This window comes from Aulonocara sp. 'chitande type north' Nkhata Bay, linkage group LG20, assembly GCF_057382095.1.
Source record: "Aulonocara sp. 'chitande type north' Nkhata Bay isolate Kocher_YH1m ecotype deep benthic linkage group LG20, A_spYH_male_GT1.1, whole genome shotgun sequence".
NCBI classification, from domain to species: Eukaryota; Metazoa; Chordata; class Actinopteri; order Cichliformes; family Cichlidae; genus Aulonocara; species Aulonocara sp. 'chitande type north' Nkhata Bay.
The window spans coordinates 23,539,196-23,559,926 of NC_141363.1; the positions used below are offsets into that span (position 1 = coordinate 23,539,196).

The 20,731-nt window shown below is 39.1% G+C and overlaps 1 protein-coding gene across 2 annotated transcripts; it reads right to left on the bottom strand.

Moving 5' to 3' along the window:
* Positions 1 to 523: 523 nt before the first annotated feature.
* On the bottom strand, positions 524 to 15,988 carry LOC147305630 (PAN2-PAN3 deadenylation complex catalytic subunit PAN2-like). 2 transcript variants are annotated; one of them, XM_086277456.1, is made up of 26 exons: positions 15,472 to 15,988; positions 14,461 to 14,766; positions 14,208 to 14,377; positions 13,819 to 13,939; positions 13,630 to 13,707; positions 13,273 to 13,543; positions 12,049 to 12,394; positions 10,908 to 11,004; positions 10,622 to 10,741; positions 10,372 to 10,491; positions 10,150 to 10,278; positions 9,802 to 10,001; positions 9,017 to 9,165; positions 8,572 to 8,678; positions 8,381 to 8,479; positions 8,204 to 8,286; positions 7,476 to 7,620; positions 6,057 to 6,194; positions 5,905 to 5,964; positions 5,713 to 5,803; positions 5,480 to 5,637; positions 3,071 to 3,214; positions 2,816 to 2,995; positions 2,602 to 2,695; positions 1,815 to 2,006; positions 524 to 1,686 (listed from the first exon to the last, which is right to left on the bottom strand). In XM_086277456.1, the coding sequence occupies exons 2-26, from the start codon at positions 14,746 to 14,748 to the stop codon at positions 1,652 to 1,654; spliced, it is 3,615 nt and encodes a 1,204-aa protein (XP_086133582.1). In that variant the 5' UTR covers positions 14,749 to 14,766; positions 15,472 to 15,988; the 3' UTR covers positions 524 to 1,651. The 2 variants fall into 2 exon arrangements, with proteins under 2 accessions (XP_086133582.1, XP_086133581.1); XM_086277455.1 differs by having other exon boundaries at positions 1,803 to 2,006.
* Positions 15,989 to 20,731: the final 4,743 nt, after the last annotated feature.

The following is a 20,731-nucleotide window of genomic DNA, read 5'->3' on the forward strand; positions in this document are numbered from 1 at the left end:
AGCCTGGTTCTGCCAGAGGGTTCTTCCTGTTAAAAGGGAGCTTTTCCTTCCCACTGTTGGAAAAGCTCATAGGGGGTCATATGATTGTTGGGTTTTTCTCTGTATGCATTACTATAGGGTCTACCTTACAACATAAAGCGCCTTGAGGCGACTGTTGTTGTGATTTGGCACTGAAAAAATAAAATAGAATTGAATTTAATGTAACAGCAAAAACAATCTACAAATCAGTTTTCCAGTAACTGCTGTTAAAATATTTGATGCTTCCAGGTCTTGGTTTGTTTAAAAAACGAGAAGTTTAGAGGGAAGATGTTTCTGTAGTAGATCAGCTAACACAACACACGTCTGAAACTTGAAAAGGAGTCCAACTAGACAGGGTACCCTTTTTGTTTTTTTCTGCATGAGGGAACAAAGGCAATGAAACTTCACTTTATTTAAATCACAACTAATTCTGACAAATCCAGACAAAAAGGTGGAGGGGCCAGATGTGATGTAATGTAGTTTTAGCTTATTGGTATTGACTAACTTCAGTGATCCATTGTGTTTGGAAATGCTCTCTGGTCACAGTTGCATTTGAATACATTTTTTCATACTTTAGCAGAACAAACTGTACTAAAACAGGAAAAGAAAAAATAGTTCTGCATTGAGATTTGTAAGAAATCATTTAAATTATTTTCCAGAAGTTACCTGGAAAATTAACAATGATAGCAGATTTCACAGAAGGATAGGGAAAAGACCAAACTAAAGTCATTGTTAGATGTAAATAGATTTCTCTGAACAGTCACAGAGTTTGGGTTATTCGATTTTAATCAAGATTGACAAGTATTCATGTACCGTAATTCCCGGACTACAGAGCGCACCTGATTAAAAGCCGCATGCTCTAATTTTAGAAAGAAAATCAATTTCATACTTGTACAGGCCGCACCGGATTTTAATTCACTTGTAATAAAAGATATTTACACAGAAATATTACATGTGAGGATTTTTAAAGTTTAATTTAATCCGTAAGGTAACATAAACGTTATGGTAACATACAAAAATACATACTGCAAATGCTTTTTTTCCTCGAACAGCGCCTGTAACACGGCTACCTTTAAGTATACGTACGTATCAGTAACACACAAATTACGTTTCTTATGGTTTTTTTACGGAACAGTGCACAAACAACATTAAAACATCTCTTAACAACCGGTAAAAATATATACCGTATATATACACTACTTATCAATTTTATTGGTCTACTGTTACCAGGCAAAATGTTTTTGGCCACATGAAAAAAAAAAAAAAATGCATTAGCCGCACGTCAGTATAAGCCGCAGTGTTCACAAGTAGCGGCTTATGACCCGAAAACTACGGTACATTTCCCACTTCCCGGTATAAAAAAAGCATCTTACACGCTCAGGATGCGTTCGTTTACAGCAACAAAAATCTTTTTTATTTAATGTTTCAAAAAGATAAAATACAAACCAATTTTTTTGAAAACCTTTGACCTAAAAAGCCCAAATTTATTCATGACTAAAAATGATCAGTCACTGACTCAGTCTGTTTACAGATGCAGACATACCTGCATGAAAACTGTACACAAAGCAAACGAGTATAAAATGTGACACATCTGAAGAAAATAAGCAAGAGAATCTCCCGGTCACGGTGTTGCTCACAGCCCCATCACAGAGGGAAACACAGCAGCACCTGTGGAAGGAAGGAGAGTGCATTCAATCCATTCACAATGTCTCTCATTAACCCCTGTCATCTAAACTCACACGACGTCAAAATCAGTCTGCGTCTACTTCAGCGCAGTCTCGTACTTTTTGGGCTACCTTGACCATCTCCTGTGTCCGATTCCGGGACTTTCCAGTCCAGTTGGCGCCCTTTTTCATAGAGTCCCTTAAGGACCTTCCTCACTTCATCATTCCCGCCGCCATGACTCAGCTCCAGGTACTTCCTGTACAGCTGCAGGGCAGTGCGTGCATCCTCTATGCTGTCATGGGTTTCCCCCTGGATGTTGAGGTCTGTGGACATCAAGAAGAAAACAATCAGAAATGAGTTAAGGTAAACTGTTATCTTCAGATTTCAGAAGAGAATTACATTTATTGATAACGAGTGAAATAAAATGATTATCTTTATACATTTTTAAGTGTTTCAGCTTGAAATGTGTCTATAACCTTGACAGAAAGGTCTCCGACACTCATACATCAGTGTACTGTAATCTGCTACCATCTGGGATTTTTTTACACTGTGTGTATGTTGGAAGTTGTGATTTTATTTATTAATTTATTAATTTTTTGATTGGTTGGTTTAAGACTTCAAGATTTAAAGGAAAACTCACACATATTTGAATTAGTTAATTTAATTAAATAAAAAGTACAGGATTATTTTTTGAGGCATTCATCTGTATGTCTGAAGATCATTGAATGCAAAGACTTTAATGCTGTACATAGACGTGAGTTGCAGGTAAGGCTCATGGGCTTTTGTAGAAAATGCTAATGTCAGCTGGTCCCTTGCACCACGGCATCGCCAAATGTGTTAACTACTAACCTTTGTTTTTTGTACATTTTTTGATTTGTTTGTTTTTACAGTAAGCTCTATATTTTAACCTTGACTTACCGAGAAAATACCAGGCAAGAAATCTAAGAGAAATCATCCTCTTGCGGGGCAAATGGAAGAGATGGACAGTATCAACAACTTGATCTTTTGGAACCTTAAAAAACAAAAGAAAAACCTTAAAAATCACATCTAATCACTCTAAAAGTTGTGAGATGACTAAATTTGACTTTACTGAGCTCTAAATTATACACACTAGTTTATAGCAACAACATACCAGTAAGTTGATGACACGAAAATCTTTCTGTAGGCCGTGACCTACAAAGCGAACTCCTGTGTCAATGAGGAAGCGCAACTTTAGGTAGGTTGACTTCAGAGTGGTCAGATGCTTAGACGATATTTTGGCATCCAGGTCTCCAGGTTTGATGCCAGAGTATTGTGTCAAATAGTCGACCACCTGGAAGAACAAATTGACCAGTTAGCAGGTGGATCCTTTAAACATTATGTAATCATACTCTCTGCAGCTTCTCACCTGCTCCTGAGTGGAGATGTAGTCATCGATGAAGGGGACCCCCTCGTTGGGCCCCTGACCCCTCACACAGGTGATCCTGGCCACAGACATCTGACTGGGCTTAATGGTTGATTTGGTGCCATCACTGCGTAGCTCTGCTTCTTCCTGCAGACGCACACATTAAAGAGTTGGGTTTAATAACAACAAGATTACTTTAGAAAGACTCCAGGTTGTCAGTGGACTCGAACCCAGTACCTTTTCACGATAATACATCAGCTTTTTACTGCTTATGGGTAAAAAGCATTCCATTTAACACAGTCTAACCTAGGAGAGCACAGATTACTAACCTTATTAACTGGACACCTGGATTAGTTTCATGAGTTAACCATTATGACCAGTCTGTTGTGACAAAGAGCTCCCTGTAAATGTCTATAATATTTTTTTATCATGAAAGATTATGTCTTCCCACCTTCTTCTTCAATCGGCAGGCTTTAGGGGTCACCTCCATCTCACCCTACCCATAACACCCACCATGTCTTCCTTCACTACATCCATAAACCACCTCTGTGGCCTTCCTCTTTTCCACCAGGCTGTCCAATATATCCACCATCCCTCCTCTGCACATGTCCAAACCACCTCAGTCTTGCCTGTCTAACTTTGTCGTGGCTGAGCAGCCCCTCTGATGAACTCATTTCTAATCCTATTCTTTCTGTAACACTTTTTCCTCATAACCAGGTCATCAGCTACAGGTAATACTTAATATTTAGTGTTATAGATTTCAACCTGGAAGCAATTTTTTTTTTAGTTATTTGGTTTAACATAAGACGATACAAATCATAATCAGATCATGATTAAAAAGGGCCTGATGTCTCCAGGTCACTGTAAATTTCCATGTCATGGAGATTTGTGTAGACTTTATTGTCAGCTTTTCGCAGGTAAACAACTCCAAACAAAAACTTCAAAGAGTACACTGCGCTTTGAAGTCACACTGCTACAGGAAAAGCAGAAGTGGTTTAATCCCATGAATTCCTCTTTATTATCAAAGTGTTTACACTAACCACAAAACAATGTGACAAATATCTGGCAATTTCACTCCTTTGAAATCCCACACAATATATTATTTTCAGTTTCAAGTTAACACCAGTGCATTATGGTTAGAATAGTTCTCCTTTAAGATGGGGAATGTTGTAATGGAGTGGGTGGATAAAACTTGAATGGGTTTTGAATTAAATTAATCCAAAATCAGAAAAAAAATTCAAAGCCACACAAAGCAGAAGTATGCGGAATGAAGAGGAAGGATCTTTTAATACGGTAAAGCAAGCAACGACAACCCGATTAATGTGGTTACGAGTGTTTTACAGGGTAATGTATTCACACTAGGGCTGCCACAAACGATTATTTTGATAGTCGACTAGTCACCGATTATTTTTGCGATTAGTCGACTAATCAGATCATCATCCATTGTACGTAAAACTACAGCTTATTGCACCAGCAGCATCTGCTTTTATATAACTATCATTAGCTTACAGCTTTAAGTGTGTAAGGTCTGTGCTAACTAAAAATAAAGACAAGATGATAGTTTATTAAATTTTAATGAAATTTGCAGATTGTTTCGGTGAAGTTTAATAAACTCCTTGCTATCTAAAATATAACAGGACACTGGAGTATATTCTGGAGCATCTCACACTTCTGATAATCAGCTGTCTGCTTGACGTTTATTCAGCTGTGTAAAAACTATAACTTTAATCTCAGACAAACTGATTTACTCAGGAACAAATAAAATACTAAAAAAAAAAAAGCCAAACAATAACATTTTAAGTTATCTAAGTGACTCATATATATTTAACCTGAGTAGCGAAAGACGGCGGTGGGTTTGAAAACGATTTGCGGGGAGTCCGGTGTTCTCAGGGCGCTAGTGAGCCTAGCCCCCGGCTCGCTAACGAGCTAGTGGGTAACAGACGTCTCTGAAAACGTCGGAGCGCTTTTGAAAATATGTGGTGTCCTGGTAAACTGAGCAGATATTTGAGGTTTACACAGCTACATTCTCACCTGAAAATATGTTAAACGTTTATTTTGTGACCCAGAAAGAATAATAAGAGTAATATTAAAACTAACTAGCTGCCGCCATTGTTGGAAACTGAGCTGGGCTGCGCTATGAATTCTGGGACACAGCTGTTGCTTCTTCTTCTTCTTCTTCTTCTTCTTCGGGGTTTAACGGTAGCTGACATCCTTGTACATGCAATGCTGCCATCTTCTGTTTCAGTCCGTTATTACACTCTTAAATCCTGCCACTTATTCCTCTTACAAAGCTTCAAACGACGCGTCGACTATTAAATCAGTCGTCGACGATTTTGATAGTCGACGTAATCGTGACTAGTCGACAAATCGTGGCAGCCCTACTTCACACAGTGGTATTGTGGTTAGAGTTACCTGATTGAGTGTTACAAACTCAGCGTCCAGCCCCACCAGATCACCAGCCTGCGGCATCTCACTGACCATGAGAGGGATAAAAGTGGCATGTGTCTTCCTCTGCTTCCGAGCCAGTGACGCCTCTGTGAGCAGCACGCTAGCATCTATGGGATTTTTAACTGAGGCAAACAGCAGAGCATGAGCAGTTAGATCAATAAAAAGAAAACCTTCAGATTTATTATGCTGAAACTTACTGCGGAGGTCGTATTTGGTGTGGTAGTTTCTCTTAGCGTAATACAGAATGGCTGGCACTTTCCAGCTCACATCAAACTGTGCAGCCTCAGTCTGAAAACAAAAACAATAAATCAACAGATAAAATAATAAATAGCTTTAGGTGACTGCACACGTTTACATTAGCAAAAATAAATAAGCAGTAAAATCCTTACTTTATCAATCGGTTCAATGAGGAAGTCATTGAAAAGGTACCACTGCTGGTGTGTGACTCCCTGAAATAATAAAATCATTTTAAATGTTAAAAATGTAACTTTTCAAAGTGAGTTTATCTCAGACTGCAATTTCTTATCTAAGACTAACGCACCTCTTTTCTTTGATGGTAGGTCTCACCCACTTTAATGTGTGCAACCAGATTACCACCCGTGCGAGCATCCAGGATGTGCGGCACCGTGACCACCAAGTCATACAGAGAAGCTCCCTCCGCCTCTTCAGCAGCACTTAACTAGTAACAGATAAAGTACGAGATAAAGAGAAGATAAACTTTTTTTTTTAACCACATGCTGTTACAGCAGCCAAAACAGTACACCCAATTTAAGATAAATAACCGTTAAAATAGAATATCTCAGTAACTCAAACTCTAATCTTTCTGTTTTTGTTTAAAAAAAAACCAAAACAGAAAGGAGCACAAATGAACAGAAAAAAAAATGAAGTAAAATAAATACAGGGGTTAGAGATCTAAAACTCTTAAGTTAAAGACAATAATGGTTTAAAATTATCTAAAAATTGAAATAAAATATAGCTAAATGCTATATATAAAAAATAATAATATGGCAGCAGGTTATTCCAGAGATTTTCCCCTAATACTCTCCAGTTACTCCTGAAGTCCCCAGATGGGAGAGCAGGCCAGATGAGATATATAATGTTTTCAATGGTTTCTGAGACATCCCGGACTACACCCATTCACCTCAACTAACACTTTTGGTAATAACCATAGGTGACTTGGAGGTGCTTATACCAGCTGTTTCCCACTTGACTGCAAACCACACCAGTACATGCTAACAGTCTCACTCAGATGAAGCCCGCAGAACCAAAAAAAAAGGGATGCTATTCTGAGCTTCCCAAAGCAGATACCCACCCCAGCTACATCTGCACTAATTCAGGTTTCTTCCACACCAGTGAGGGAACATTCCACATCCCAATGAACAGACAGTGATGCTTCGAGTCAACATATCCAAGCCCCTGTCTTTTCTTGATACCTTGATACCCAGGTCACACTGCACCTGAGCCCAGCGTCTCTCCCTGCATGTGGTGGGTCCATAGAGGGGCAGATCTGTTTACAGGTTTTGCCCCGCTCAGTGCCCGGCAATGTGGATTTTCTACATCTCTCTTAGTCTCTTATCCCTGCCCTGATAGCAGTTAGCCTTGGAACATGAAACAGATCCCTGGATCAAAGGGATGTGCAAATCCCTCTCTCATCAATAAGGTGTCAGTTTGTCAGGGGTTGTAAAAAAACTATATAAAAAGTTACATAATATATAATATAATGAAGTGTGTGTGTACAGTAAAACAAAATAAGAGATATAAATTTAACAAAGAAAGAATAAAGATGTCTTACTAAATGTAATGGGGAAAAAAGTGCAGCAAAGTTGCTCAATAAAACAATGTCTAAGTGTGGCCAGCAGATTTACTGCTCAGGGATACTGCAGTGAGTGGACAGGGAGGAAAATTACAGACTGAAATTATTTCAAATTATTGTTAGCTCAAGAAGCTCTAAAGGCCTCACCTCCTCGGTCTCAGACCACCTGCTGATCTCTAGTCCTTGACTTTTGCTGATGGACATCTTGAGAGTGGCGGGGATCCAGATGTGCCGCAGATCCTCTGTGCGAGTGTCAAAGGTGATGCCCTCCATACCGCAAATCTCCTCCCCACTGCACAAAGTTTAAAGTGTAAAGTTCAACAACATATTTAATCACAATTTAAGATAAAGAAGTGCAATTTCAACAGCACATTTCAGTTTTTCTCCATGATCAATGTAGAAAATTACAGAAAAAGATCTGATAGCTCAGTGCCAAAAGACTGTCCCATATTTGATGTTTCTTTTTTTCCTACTGAAACTTTTCTGTCATTTAATTGTTTATCCAATCTTCACTACTTTGGTGTAGTATGAATGGACACAGGGGAAGGTCTTTATCGGGAGGAAAAACTATAACACAACAAACACAGTTAAAAGTCCAATAATTTATACCTACCTTCATTTTTCCAAAGTTGTCTACCGGACCAGATTGGAGTCTTTGTCAAGCTCATTCTGGCCCAACTAAGGCCTCCAAACCTTATGTTTGACACCCCTAAGGCTTCTCAAAGTGCTCCTTCCAATGTACAGCTGTGTGTGTGTGTGTGTGTGTGTGTGTGTGTGTGTGTGTGTGTGTGTGTGTGTGTGTGTGTGTGTGTGTGTGTGTGTGTGTGTGTGAGAGACTATTTCTTTAAAATGAAAAGGGGTCTTACTCTACTTACTCTAAGCACCACTCAGTGGGCATGGGAGGTGGTTCTTTAGGTTTTGCTGGTTTCTCTTTCTGCTTGGCTTTATTGAAAGCATACTATAAAAAACATTCATGTAATTAATAACAAGTTGAAGAAGACCATCTTGGTTTTAATTTTTATCTTTTTAATGACAGAATCAATGTCGCTTACCTCGGCCTGAACCTTCCAGAATTCAGCCTCTTTAGCACTGTTCACCTCACAGTTTATCACCAAAACATCTGGTAGACATCGAATGTTTCGTGTCTGCACCTACAGTGTAACACAAACACACTATCACTCTGCAGCATGGCTAACAATCTGTTATGTATTGACAATATGAGTGAATAAAAGCTGTAACTCACTGTGGGCTGATACTTCTCACAGTTTTCACACCATGCCTGAGTGCTCTGCTCCAGGCAGATGCTTTTCTTCAGGATCTCAGCAAAGTCATACTCCTTTATTGTTTTTTCTGAAAAATATCAGAGTCAAATGAATATACTGGTAACAGATATAGCCTACTGCTCACTCAACATTAAAACTACCCATCTGTAATGGAGGACATTCAAATATTTAAAGCTACAAATACAGAACAATAAAATATAGTAGCTCTGGAAAAGGATATACAGAGGAAGATAATTAAATTTCTAAATACAGGATTAAAAAAACATATATTGGAAACTGATAAGATAAAATTATCATTATTATTATTTTTTTTTTTAAATGTAAGCATATGATATATATATACACGTGTAAGAAAGAGGAGATATTATGAGTGTGAAATGCACACCTCAGTGCTCTCAAACTGACCTTGAGTGTTCTGCTCGGGGTAATGCATGGTGAAGAGCAGCGTGAGGGAGGAGCGGACCGTTTCTTTGCCACAGCGACACAAACTACTGTTCTCAACTTCACAACCAAACAGCTTTCCAATGACAGACTCACCAGAGGAGCCCAGACAACTGCAACACAAACACAGAGCAGTCACATTTGTTACGCAGATGTTATCTTTTAAACGGTTTCTACTTTTATAAACAAACTTAATAAGACTGGAAATATGTTCAGTAAGACTGCAGGGCTTTCTAGACTCAGAGCAGTTTTTGCTCTGTGAGTGACTAGCGGTGGGGAAAGAGTAAGGAATCCTGCAAATGATTCACTTTCTCTCAACAGAGGTACAAGTTCCTGTCAAGGTACTCGTCTGATCTTTTATACAGTCTCACGTAACAATAAACTGGATGTTAAATAAATCCAGGTGATATGAGGTGTTTTGTAATGTTACTGTCACTTAATTGTTAGATGTATGTAATTATGTCTGTAATTGTGATGCCTTTTTTGATGTGGTTGTCTTTATCGAACAATCACCACACTCAGAAAGAGAATTTCTCAAAGGATAATGACAACATAACAATTGAACTATTTCCAAGCATTGGTCCCCAGGCACAACACCCATATGTGTGTGCTTTGGCCAAGGCCACAGTGACGGGAAGTGTAAAGTAACCATGTTAAGGATGGAAGAAACACCAGCTCCAGAGGAAACCCACAGACCCAGGGCTCTTTCTCTAAGCAGCCTAGAACACATCCAGACTGATGTATTATACCTGCTGCTAGCACCTCTGTAGGCTTGCGGACCCTCCTGCTCCTGTGTCTCCTGGTGAAGCTGGGTGAGGATGAAACGATTCCAACTTTGGATTAAGCGACCAAGCCTAGCCTTCCCCGTTTGCTCGTCCGAGTCTGAGAGGATCAGGCCCAACGCCGAGGCTTCAGGGATGGTTCGAAATGCTCTGAGGAAGTTACTGGCCTTGAGGAAGATGATAGGAGATGGTACTTTGGGAAAGCTACATAATAAATTATTGTCCAGTTGCAAAGAAATGAGGATTCAATTTAAGGGTTCTGTATTTCCCAAGAGGCTGAATCGTTATTTCAGAGAAATGAATGAAAAAACTTACCTGACATGGATCTCCTCGTGACAAATCTAACATGTGAAAGAGGAAGCCGAGCTCACAGGCCAAACAAAACTCTTTCTGGCACAAATGATTCTGAACAAGGCAGCGAATCGGCTCCAGGAAATATAACACCTAAGACAAAAAACCAGAGAGCAACTCTTGATGATGTCTCATATCAAAAAAATAAATTTTTACCAAACACATTGTAAATCTTCAGTCTCTTACCTGGATCATGCAGTTACAGTAGGCATTGGGAATGTGTGGCTCCAGGCCAGCAAACAAGGTCCTGTTGTAATGTTTGAAGTCAAAGTCCTCCAATCCAAGTTTAGAGTATTTAATTGTGACCTGAAGCAGAACAAAGACATCTTCATCACGTGTTTTGGAAATCTAAATTTACAGTAAAACTTTATAGATTGTGATACGTCAACAATAAATCTCATCTCTATATGAGAACGAGAATGAAATAAAGTCCAACCTTTCTATACTTTTTGGGCACCATGTAAAGATGTGGCTCTTCATCACGTCCTATTGGTGACTCAGGGACCTGGTTGTAATTATCATAATCAGGCTCCACATCTTTAATCTTATAAGGAACCTGAAACCAAAACAGGGACCACAAAAAAATGTTAAATTATGTTAAAAACCATGTGTTTAACTGGTTTTCAACCTTAAAATAGAAAGATTGTTAGGATTTTGTGAAGAAGGACAATTAAAAATCTTTTTTCCCCATTTAAATTAGCATAACCAAGTTCTTCACATGCCTGGTTCCTGGGGCGGGTACGAGGATTTGCTGCGTAACCAATGAAGCCAACAGTTTTCATAGTGCGGAGGATTTCTGGGTCCACCGGAGGGGCTCGTCTGTTTAAAAAAAAAAGAAGAAAAAAACAAAAACCAAAAAAAAAAACCCACACGTTTTAGATTGTAAAGCAGTTAAGGGGAAAAGGGGGAAGGGGCAGCTACAAGCCATGCTTCTCATTCTGAAGTGCCTTTAATAGTGAAACAGGAGTAAATTAATATATTCGTTCAAAAAAACAAAAAAAAACAAAAAAAAACTGCATCACAAACTTTACAAAATCTGAACACGAAATCCAACCAATTTCAAGCCATAGTTTACATGTTTTAATTAGTGTCATAAAATATGGCGTGTCTCTGTCCCTTCACATAAAGTGTGTAATATATAGCTTCAAATACAGATGTCATCATTTTCATAGGTAATGTTATCAACTATGACTGCAGAGAAGAGAAATTAACCACTTCCAGATTGTCAAGTAATATGTTTATGGTATGAACAGTTATGTCATGCATGAGATCGTACATCGCCACTGATCCAGCTTCTCTTTCCTGGTTTGGTTTTACCATATAAATTCAGAAAAGCTTGAAAATGTTTGATATTTCTCCACACTGTTTAAAAACTTTTTTTCTTCTTTTTTTTTGGTAAAGAAAAACGATCCTTAAAAAACTGAAGTCAACAATGCTTTACTCTGTCTCTCAATTCTTTCCAACTTCCTTATTCTGTCTGTGGCATCCAGCCCCGAGCCCACAGGTTCCTGATGAAAATGTAAATTTCTTAAAAACACGTCATAAACCTATAGTTTAATTTTCCACCGAGGCTAAATAAATTCCTAAAACAGCTGGGAACTTAAAGTCTTGGCAATAGTGTATTTTTTGGAACCACTTTCTGCCTTTGATGTATTTCTTTGTATTTTGAGAAGTGTGACAGTGTAATGTGGAGTTCGTTTGAGATAAACTATAGTGACCCTGATGAACTTTTAAAGACAAAAACAGTTTGGTTTTCTATCCGAGTTACTTTCCAGAGTGTGTGTTTCAGTTCAGTTTTTGGTGACTTATTTGTTTTTAATTTAAGTACAACAGTTTTGTATATACTGTTAATAATTGTGTTACCTGGGGCTGGGTGTAGCCAGGGCAGTGGGCCAGTCTGACAGCAGAGGCTCAGTGCTCGTCAGCGGCATGGGGATCAGAGAGAGGGGCAGCAGGTCGTGATTCCAGTCCAGCTGAGGCAGTGTGTCCACGAGGCAGGGCAGGGCAAATTCCGTCTCCCGTGAGTAGTCGTTGAATGAAACTTCTGGAGCATCGGACCAAAGGTGCACACATCCCCCTGAATCCCCAAAGGCTAAGGCTTGTTTGCTTGTTGACACGTCAAAACTCATGAGCAACTGGCCCACTGTGTTGACGTGAAAAATATCTGCCATGTTGGCAAGGCCGGTGGGCTCACAGAACTGGCACTGACCTGGAAAAAGAGAGAATACAGGCGGTTATAGTGAAGCTAAATGTACCATCCATCCACTCTCTTGCACTTTCAATTCAGGATCACGAGGCAGCGGGGCTGGAGCATATTCCAGCTATCATAGGATGACAGGCTGTCGGACTGTTGCAGGGCCAACACAGAGAGACATACAACCATTTGCACTCACATTCACACCTATGGTCAACTGAGAATCACCAGATAACCTAATGCCACTAACTGCATGTCTTTGAACTGCAGGAGGGAGCCACAGAGAATGCAAACTCTGGCCAGAAGGCGGATTCATACCCAGGACTAGCGCTAACCCCCACATAACCATGTTGCCCGGCTACATGTACCAGTTTTTGGAAGCATAAGAGACTGCGGTAAACTACTTATCAGATGTCAGTTTTGTTATTGACTTTCCTAATGATAATATATAAAAACTAAATGATGACTCCTATCATCAAAGTGTTCTGCTTTAGCTCTTAAAACCATACAAGACCAGAAAACTACAGTCATTGCATGAGGTCCTGTGCAACAGCTGGAAAGAGGAACAAACACATCAGGAATGCCACAACAGCTCTTGCTGGCCTCACTGTACAGCATTAAAATGAAAATAATTGTGTACATTGCTTGTGTCATGAGCACACTCTTCTATAGCACTAAGAGCTGGACAACATACTCCAGGTGGGAAAAAGACTCAACCCCTTTTCACTTATGATACCATAGTTACAAAGAGAAAAAAATACATTTGACTGTAATGACGAAATTTCGTCTTGGTATTTCTTGGTATTTCACTTATGTTGACCAAACAAACCAAGGAAACTAACAAGCAATCAGACTAAAGAACTCTAAAATTGACTAGACTCTTTAGTTCATACCTGTCTGTGAGAGGATTGCAAGCCGTGACGTGTAGGTAGGAATGAAGCGCAAGAAGAGGGGATCCACATGCACCTGAAGGGGGGTTACAGCACGCATCATGCGGAGGTCATACACCATGAGGAAACGGTCACATGCCAACCCATTCAGGCCTCGGCTGGAGAATCCACATGCAGCCAGAAGGTTTCCGTGAACATCAAAGTCTGACAAGCTGCCAGAAAATGCGTCAAACTCATGCTCCATCTTAAAGGTACGCAAGTCACGAAGGGTCACCTGTTTTGAACGGAGGGTAAATGTGAGAGTCATGTAAAACAAACAAATATATTTTTTCAAAACTGATATAATCATATGAGACTTACTTTGCCAGAAGTGTGTCCACAGAAGAAGAAACGATTGGTCTGACGCATTATTGCCACTCCAGGTACCTCCACTGTGAACTGGAAGTACAACCAAAACAGCAGACAGTCAGACACTCGCTGTGAAGTGCTATGTTGTGCCAGTGGTCTATGCTTATATCAGGCTTGATAAATGCAAGCCTGATGTCTTACTTTTTGAGTTTCTTGGACTGTATTCAGGTCAACTTCAGCCACATAGTTTTGCAATCCACCCATGAGCAGCGTGTTGTTATCAGTCATGAGGAGGCTGTGCATATCAGCTCCTTCCTCCATCCTGCAAAGCACCAAAAATGGCCATTAATTCCATAACCGTAAAAATATTTTCATATCTCCATGTCATATACAATCACTATGAGCACAAAAACATAGAGGAAAAACACACCCCTATTTAAGATAGGTAGGATTCACAATAATATCTACTGACAGTGTTTCTTCTGTATTTTTGCAGAAAACTTCACCAGGACACTTAATGTTGTATTTTCTCTAATTTCTCACCAATATTGTGCAACATATCAACAATCAATGTAAAAGTAAACTCTTACGGATAATCAAACATGACGAGACCTCCACGAGTGTAACATCTCAGGTTGCATTTAGAGAGGACCAGCACGCCTGTTTCCAAACTCTGAATATGTCGGATGTCATCGGTTGCGTGGACTTGGAAAGAAGAGTAGCGTGCCATTGTTGGTCCAAAGAATGATGTTACATGACCCTTAAAAGAACACAAAAAAGGAATATTACAAAGTGTAACGGCTGACGAAACGATCTGTCCTCCAATATAATTCTGGTTCTCACTCTGTGGTTTCCCATCCAGAGCATTTCCTCCTGCAGGTCAAAATGTGTTGCAGTGACAGGGATGCCAACTTCTGAAACTACACTGTGCAGCTCAGAAAAGATCCCCTCCATCAGGTGTACAGGCTCCGGGACGGTCACAGCCTGTCCCTCTGGGTATAGCTCCACACCCTGGAGTAGTTTTGGGTTTAGGTGTGGGTCCATGGAGGGTTCCAGGCCTGCATCTAGAGTTCCATGAAGGCTGGCTGAGTATTCACCCATCCCAGGGTCAAGACCGTCAAAGTTCATCATGGATTCAGTTAAATCAACCTAAAGAGAAACGCCAACGCATGTTAATAGTGACACCGGGGTCATGTTAAGGTGTTGGATTGGAACCAGTTTGTCTTTGTATTTTTGTTGCTGGGTCTGAAGTGCTCTAATGTTAGGATGTTAGGCTTGGAGAAGGTTCTTTCGAGTTTTTCCTTTTCCAAGACGGTAGTCTTGTTTTATTTCTTTTTGGTTAAAATCTGAGGTTGTTTCTTTGACTTAACACTGACTTAATATCCCATCATACTTTTAGAGTTGGAGAAGGAATTCGGATGAGAGGTGAAACATCTTAAAAAACCTAAGAAGAAGTCCAGTAGTCCTAAAAGCAGGCGCTACTACAATGACCTGGATTACTGAGAATCTGCAAAAACATCCTGCAGCTTTGATGCTAGCTTTGACGTAGCTTTAGAGTTCGCGTTTGTAAGCTAACAGGGGGAAAGACCCGAAAGACGATTCTCTGGTATCCATTTCTAAAACATAAATAGGGTAGATAATCTAAAAAGTAAAATAAAATATCTCACACACAAGAGTATTGTCTAATTCAGCCGTGTTTGAACGCTGTTTGTGTCCTGTATCTAAATTAGCTAATGTTAGCAGCGTTGTGGCTAACCTGAATTGTTCATGCTAAACTGTACGATACCTGTAATACTAAACAGGCCCACCCATTTCTTAAACTTAAAAATATACCGATTTAAGGTAATCACCTACCTAAGCCTGAACTGCAAAGGTGTCCATGCTCACACTTCATTCACAACAACAAACACACGGATACTGGAAAACGTTTCCGGGGCACCTCTGGTGCGTTTAGGAACCGCGCTGGAGCGTAGGCTTCCGTTGTTATGCCAGACGCACATTTCATTTTAAGAGTACAGTAGGCCTATCACTGACAAAAACACAAGCACATGAGATTTATAGGTCCTTTTGGAGTTGTTTTCAAACATCTCAGTTATCTTGACAGCTAACTTGACAGCGCTAAAAATATATATATTAATCTAATACTAACATCAATTATTCTCTTTGTATGGCTAGCTCTCTAACCCTAGCGCCGCATGATACGTGAATGCACCGTGAACTCCCGTGTGTGTTTGTGAGTTCCTGAGTTCGACTCAGGTCGGGTTCCTTTTATATAGAGTTTGCGTGTTTTCTTTGAGGGTACTCCGGCTTCTTCCCACGGTGATAAGACATCCAATTAGCGGGGTTAGACTAACTGATTGATTCTAAATTTCTCATAGCTGTGAATGTTGGGTTACTATGGTCACTATGGTAACTGCGAAAACGCTCCATCAGATTAAGGTATGCCAGAGTTCAAGGGAAATTTTAAAATTACGCATTGTTTATTTCATCATCAGAAAGGTGACAATTAAAAGGTTTTTTTTCCTCTATACTCAAATTTCCATGCCATCATGGGTGTAATGACAATTCAGGCTAATTTTATATCATAAGGTCATGAACAAACATTAACAAACAAAGCCAGTAGCTGTATTGCATGAGGCATTTCTGGAAATATGAACATATTGAAGTCAATGAAAGTGTTAACATCATGTTTTGGTTGTTTTTCGTTGGGATTTGCCAGTGATTACTCATCCTGATAGTTTCAATTATCGTTTACTATGTCAAATCAAATTTGCAATATTAAAAACAGCTAATAATAATTCAAAATATGGTATTTCTTTATCTACAGCTGGGATAAATGTGTAAATTATATTCAGTGAAATATATGTAACCTTGCTATTAAACATGGGCTGTTTCTAACATAAAAAGCAGAGTTTATAACACGATTTTCTTCAATGTAAAGATTAGTTTAAAATAATTCTTTAGCACTTCACTGATGGCCAGCCGTTCAGCGCACTTCGGGAAATAATCACGACCTTTTCCCCCAAGATGAGGGACTTTTCATCAATCCACTCTTATCTGTGTCCATCGACATAAAAATAATATTTTCCAAATGATGTCAAAAATTCCATATGATGAGGTTGGAGGCGGTGGATTTAGACTCATACACAGATGTTCACACATGGCTTGTATCAATTCGACTACGCAATGAATTAAAAATATGTCGCTTGTTTAAATTTAGGAATTAAAAACTATGCTACCTTGGGCTTAGAGAATATTAAAATTCAACAAATTCCCAAGTTTTAAATCTTTGTTTTAAACTTGGGAATCATCATGTTATCATGGTGACGCAACCCACAAAGCGTGTTCAGTGACACTAAAGACGTAGGGGAAAAGTGATAATTCGTGTCCACGGAAAAGCAATCATTTATTTAAAATAAATAAATAAATCTTGTCTCTTTGTAGGGTAATTGAGGTGATTAAAGAACTACTTGTGCTTCAAAAGTTCTTATTTCTTACGCTTATTTCTTATACTGCTTGTCAGGGACCAAGGCATAGGACACATGTGTTTAATTCAAAAATTGGATTTTATCTATCCAAAAATATGAAAAATAATTGACAAAGCCAAAACCTTAAATAGGCAGACCAATAAAAGAGGACAACTCAATAAACTAAACTCAAAATAACCACTAACAAAATCTCAAACAAAGATAAGAAAAACTGGTCACCTGAAATGACGCAAGGGAACTTCCTGGCTTAGCTAAATTATATGAAAGACAAGGGGAAAACAAAGTGGTTGCCATATAACCAATTAACACAAAACAATTAAACAAACTCCAAACACCCCCGAGGCAATGAAGCATGTGGTTTAGTCCAATGAGGCTGTCAGCGGTATTTCAGATCCCCCAGCCCTTTGCCAAACCTTTTGCCAACTGGAAAGGAGAAACAGAACCCCCAGGTAACTCAGCCAAAGAAAGCTGCTGTACTATACCATAAAACAGAACTTTGGCCCTGCAGTGTTGATATGTGCGCAGTCCATATAAACCTTGGAAGGTGTGATGGAGAAAAATACATTTAATAAAGAAAAAATATATTGGACAATAAGTTAAATATATTTAAAGTATTGACTGCAGAGTAAACTAAAGTGAAGCAACTAGTGGTGAGTTGTGGAGCTTGCCATCACAGAAAGTGAATAGTGAAGTCGATCAGAAATCAACGTGGAGTGTTAAAAGAAATTATATATTTAAATAAATATGCATTTGTATCAAATTAAAGTGAAGATATTAAAATGAATGGCGCAGAAATAATCAAATGTGGCAGTTAATATAAACTGTTATGATGGAACCATGATGGCTCTTCTTTTTTACAGAAAGGTATCCGTGGTGTTTCACCTGCATGTGTCGATAAACTGTGGAAGTACGAGTTTATGATCCATCACTTGCAAACTCTGTGAAATGCAAGAACTCCCTCCGATTTTCTTTCTTTCTTTGTTTAAAAAAAATCATATTAAACTAAATATCTTTGAATCTTGGATTACTGCCTTGGTAAAACACCTGCACCTACCGGATGTGTTCCAATATTTTCTAATAAATAATTATACAAATTATTTCTAAACGAAATATTTAGTGTGGATAATAAAAGTAATTGTTCGCTGCTACTGAAAATAACAAAGAGGACTGCACCATTTGATAACAGCACAAACCGACTATAAACGACCTGAGCAGGAGCTTTTTCTGGACTTTTATTCCTGGACAAAGTGTGATAAGAATTATGTGCATAATATGGTTTTCTCACAAGCCTAAAGTGAGGAGCTATAACGTTTATGCTTTTATTGGTCATGTCTTTGCCGTATTTTTGAGTGGTTCTCAAACCTTTTCTGGCATGTCCTCTCCCTCCCCCTACAGTTAAAAGTAATAATAATAATAATAATAATAATAATAATAATAATAATAATGATAACGGTCGCCTTGATTACACCAACACACTCTTGTTTATTTCCCCTATATCATAAGTTTAATCAGCTTGGTTTCAGTTTATATTCTCCCCCTGGTCGTGTCACAGTGAGTGCCTATAGCATCGCGTGGTTTAACTGCGCAGCCACAAGTTAGAAGTGATTAATCCCAGCAACAACTAGGACACACAGAAGTGGGACTGTGCGTGATCCAGGGGTTTACATAGCAGCGTATGTTGACGTTGTTCAGGGGGAAATCTCCCATAGCAGCGAGAACATCAAAGCAACAGAGAGTGTGTGAAAGAGATGGTTGACCCGCAATTTTCGGATCCTCTGTCGTGTTAATCTTTCTTGATTGGACAAAAACGCCATATATGTGTTTATCCTATCAGCTGAGGATGAGCTATTTGACAGAGGTAGGAGCTTAATGCATTTTTCTGCTAATCTGAAATAAAGTCTCTAACCAAAGCTTTTTAATTGACAAACACATAGATGGTCAGTAAATGTAATAGCAGGACCAAATCATTAGTGTTTGTGTGTTTTCGCAATAACGTTGAACAGAAATGGGAAAGATAAAGGAAGTGTATATCTTATGTCTTCCCTGAACTTTTTCTTTCTCAGAAAAAAAACAGACTATTTGGTTTTTCTCTGGTAGTGAAGAGGGGCAGATCATGGACACAAACGGAAAGTTTGCCCAATAAGAACTCACCTCGTTATCGCTCTGAAATACAAAGGTTACTCTCACTTCCTCGCCAGATGTGAAACTTTGATTAGAAAGACTTTAGTTGGTGTCTTTTTCCTTGTAATCTTTCGCACATAATAAGTGAAAAATGTGGTCATTGTGAATGATTTGATATTACACGATTAAAGCGACCCATAAAGGGGAAGACATGAACATTGTCAGACTGAATAACATTGTTGCTAACCTGGATTTTTTCTTTTGTCTTTCTTTCATTGTATTGTATACGGCGCGGGACATCTTGGGCTCTTTAGCGTCATGGTTTAAAGCCCACAGCCTGCCGACCCGAGTATTTTTGCTAACCGTGTACCCATCTTCTGATAGCTGATGGCAGCAGCCTTATCTGAAACATGACAGTGAGTTCACTGTACTCAAATGGCCTCCACAGCCACCAGATCTAAGTCGAGATTCGGGATGATGGAGAATCACATCGTGGTTAAGCAGCCGCAACAACTATTTGATGCTATCATGCCGATATGAACCACAATCTCTGATAAATGTCACCTTCATCTTGAGGTTTGACACGAAGAATTAAGACTGTGCTTAAGGCACACAACGGAGGGCTCAACCAGGTCTTGTGCCAAAGAGTGACAGTCTGCAAATAAAAATAAAAATGACGTTGTTGTCCTATAACCTGTCAAACAAATGCCAAACACATCTCTCATGAATGATATCAAGCCATTTTTAATCAAAAAGAACATTCCTATCACCAGCCAGTTAGTTTTACATATTGTTTTTATTTATCTGGTAAAAAGTGAAATTGATGTTAAAATACTTCTTTCAAGAGAGATCCTGCCAAGAGGGCGGCAATATGGAATTCATATAAAGATATTTTATGTGCCCAAAAAGGCTTGGTTGATCATAAACCTAAAAAGTAGGTATTGTACAACAACGCAGTCACAAATAGCTAAACTTGCAAAACAGGTAACTTCTTTATTTTATATATAACATATATATTTAACATATATACATGGCATTTATTAACATGAGCAAAGATATTAGAAACAACAAAATCGCAAATCACTTTCAGCAGGCACAAGGCTGGTACGAGTGAGGCGTCCCCAGTTAAGTGACCGGTGAATGCAGTTTTCCCTTTGAGGGTAACAGCATGACTGTGCCCCGATGTGAAACTTTGATTAGAAAATGTTTAAGCGAGTTGGCCTTTTTCGCTTGTAGCCTTATCACAAACAGTAAAGCATGAAACTGTGGTGGCGCTGACTAATTTCATATGATGTGTAATTAGAGCAACTCAATAATTAAAAAAGGGAAAGACGTGGATTTTGCAAGCCGACGAATATCATTGTTATGATCGGAGTTTCGCATTCTTCCAATGAATTCGACCTGAATTACCTAATGCGTTTCCTGTCTTCCTGTTGCGTAGTTAATTGGCTCACACCTGAGAGGGAAGCCCTTGGGAAACCCTGCATTGAGTCACAAGTTAAAAG

Coding starts and splice junctions, on each gene's coding strand:
- LOC147305630 (XM_086277455.1), bottom strand. CDS start 14,748: ATGATGAACTTTGACGGTCTTGACCCTGGGATGGGTGAATACTCAGCC. Junction 10,742..10,907: donor GTACCCGCCCCAGGAACCAG/GCATGTGAAGAA, acceptor TTTTGGTTTCAG/GTTCCTTATAAGATTAAAGA. Junction 5,804..5,904: donor TCATTGAACCGATTGATAAA/GTAAGGATTTTA, acceptor TTTTGTTTTCAG/ACTGAGGCTGCACAGTTTGA.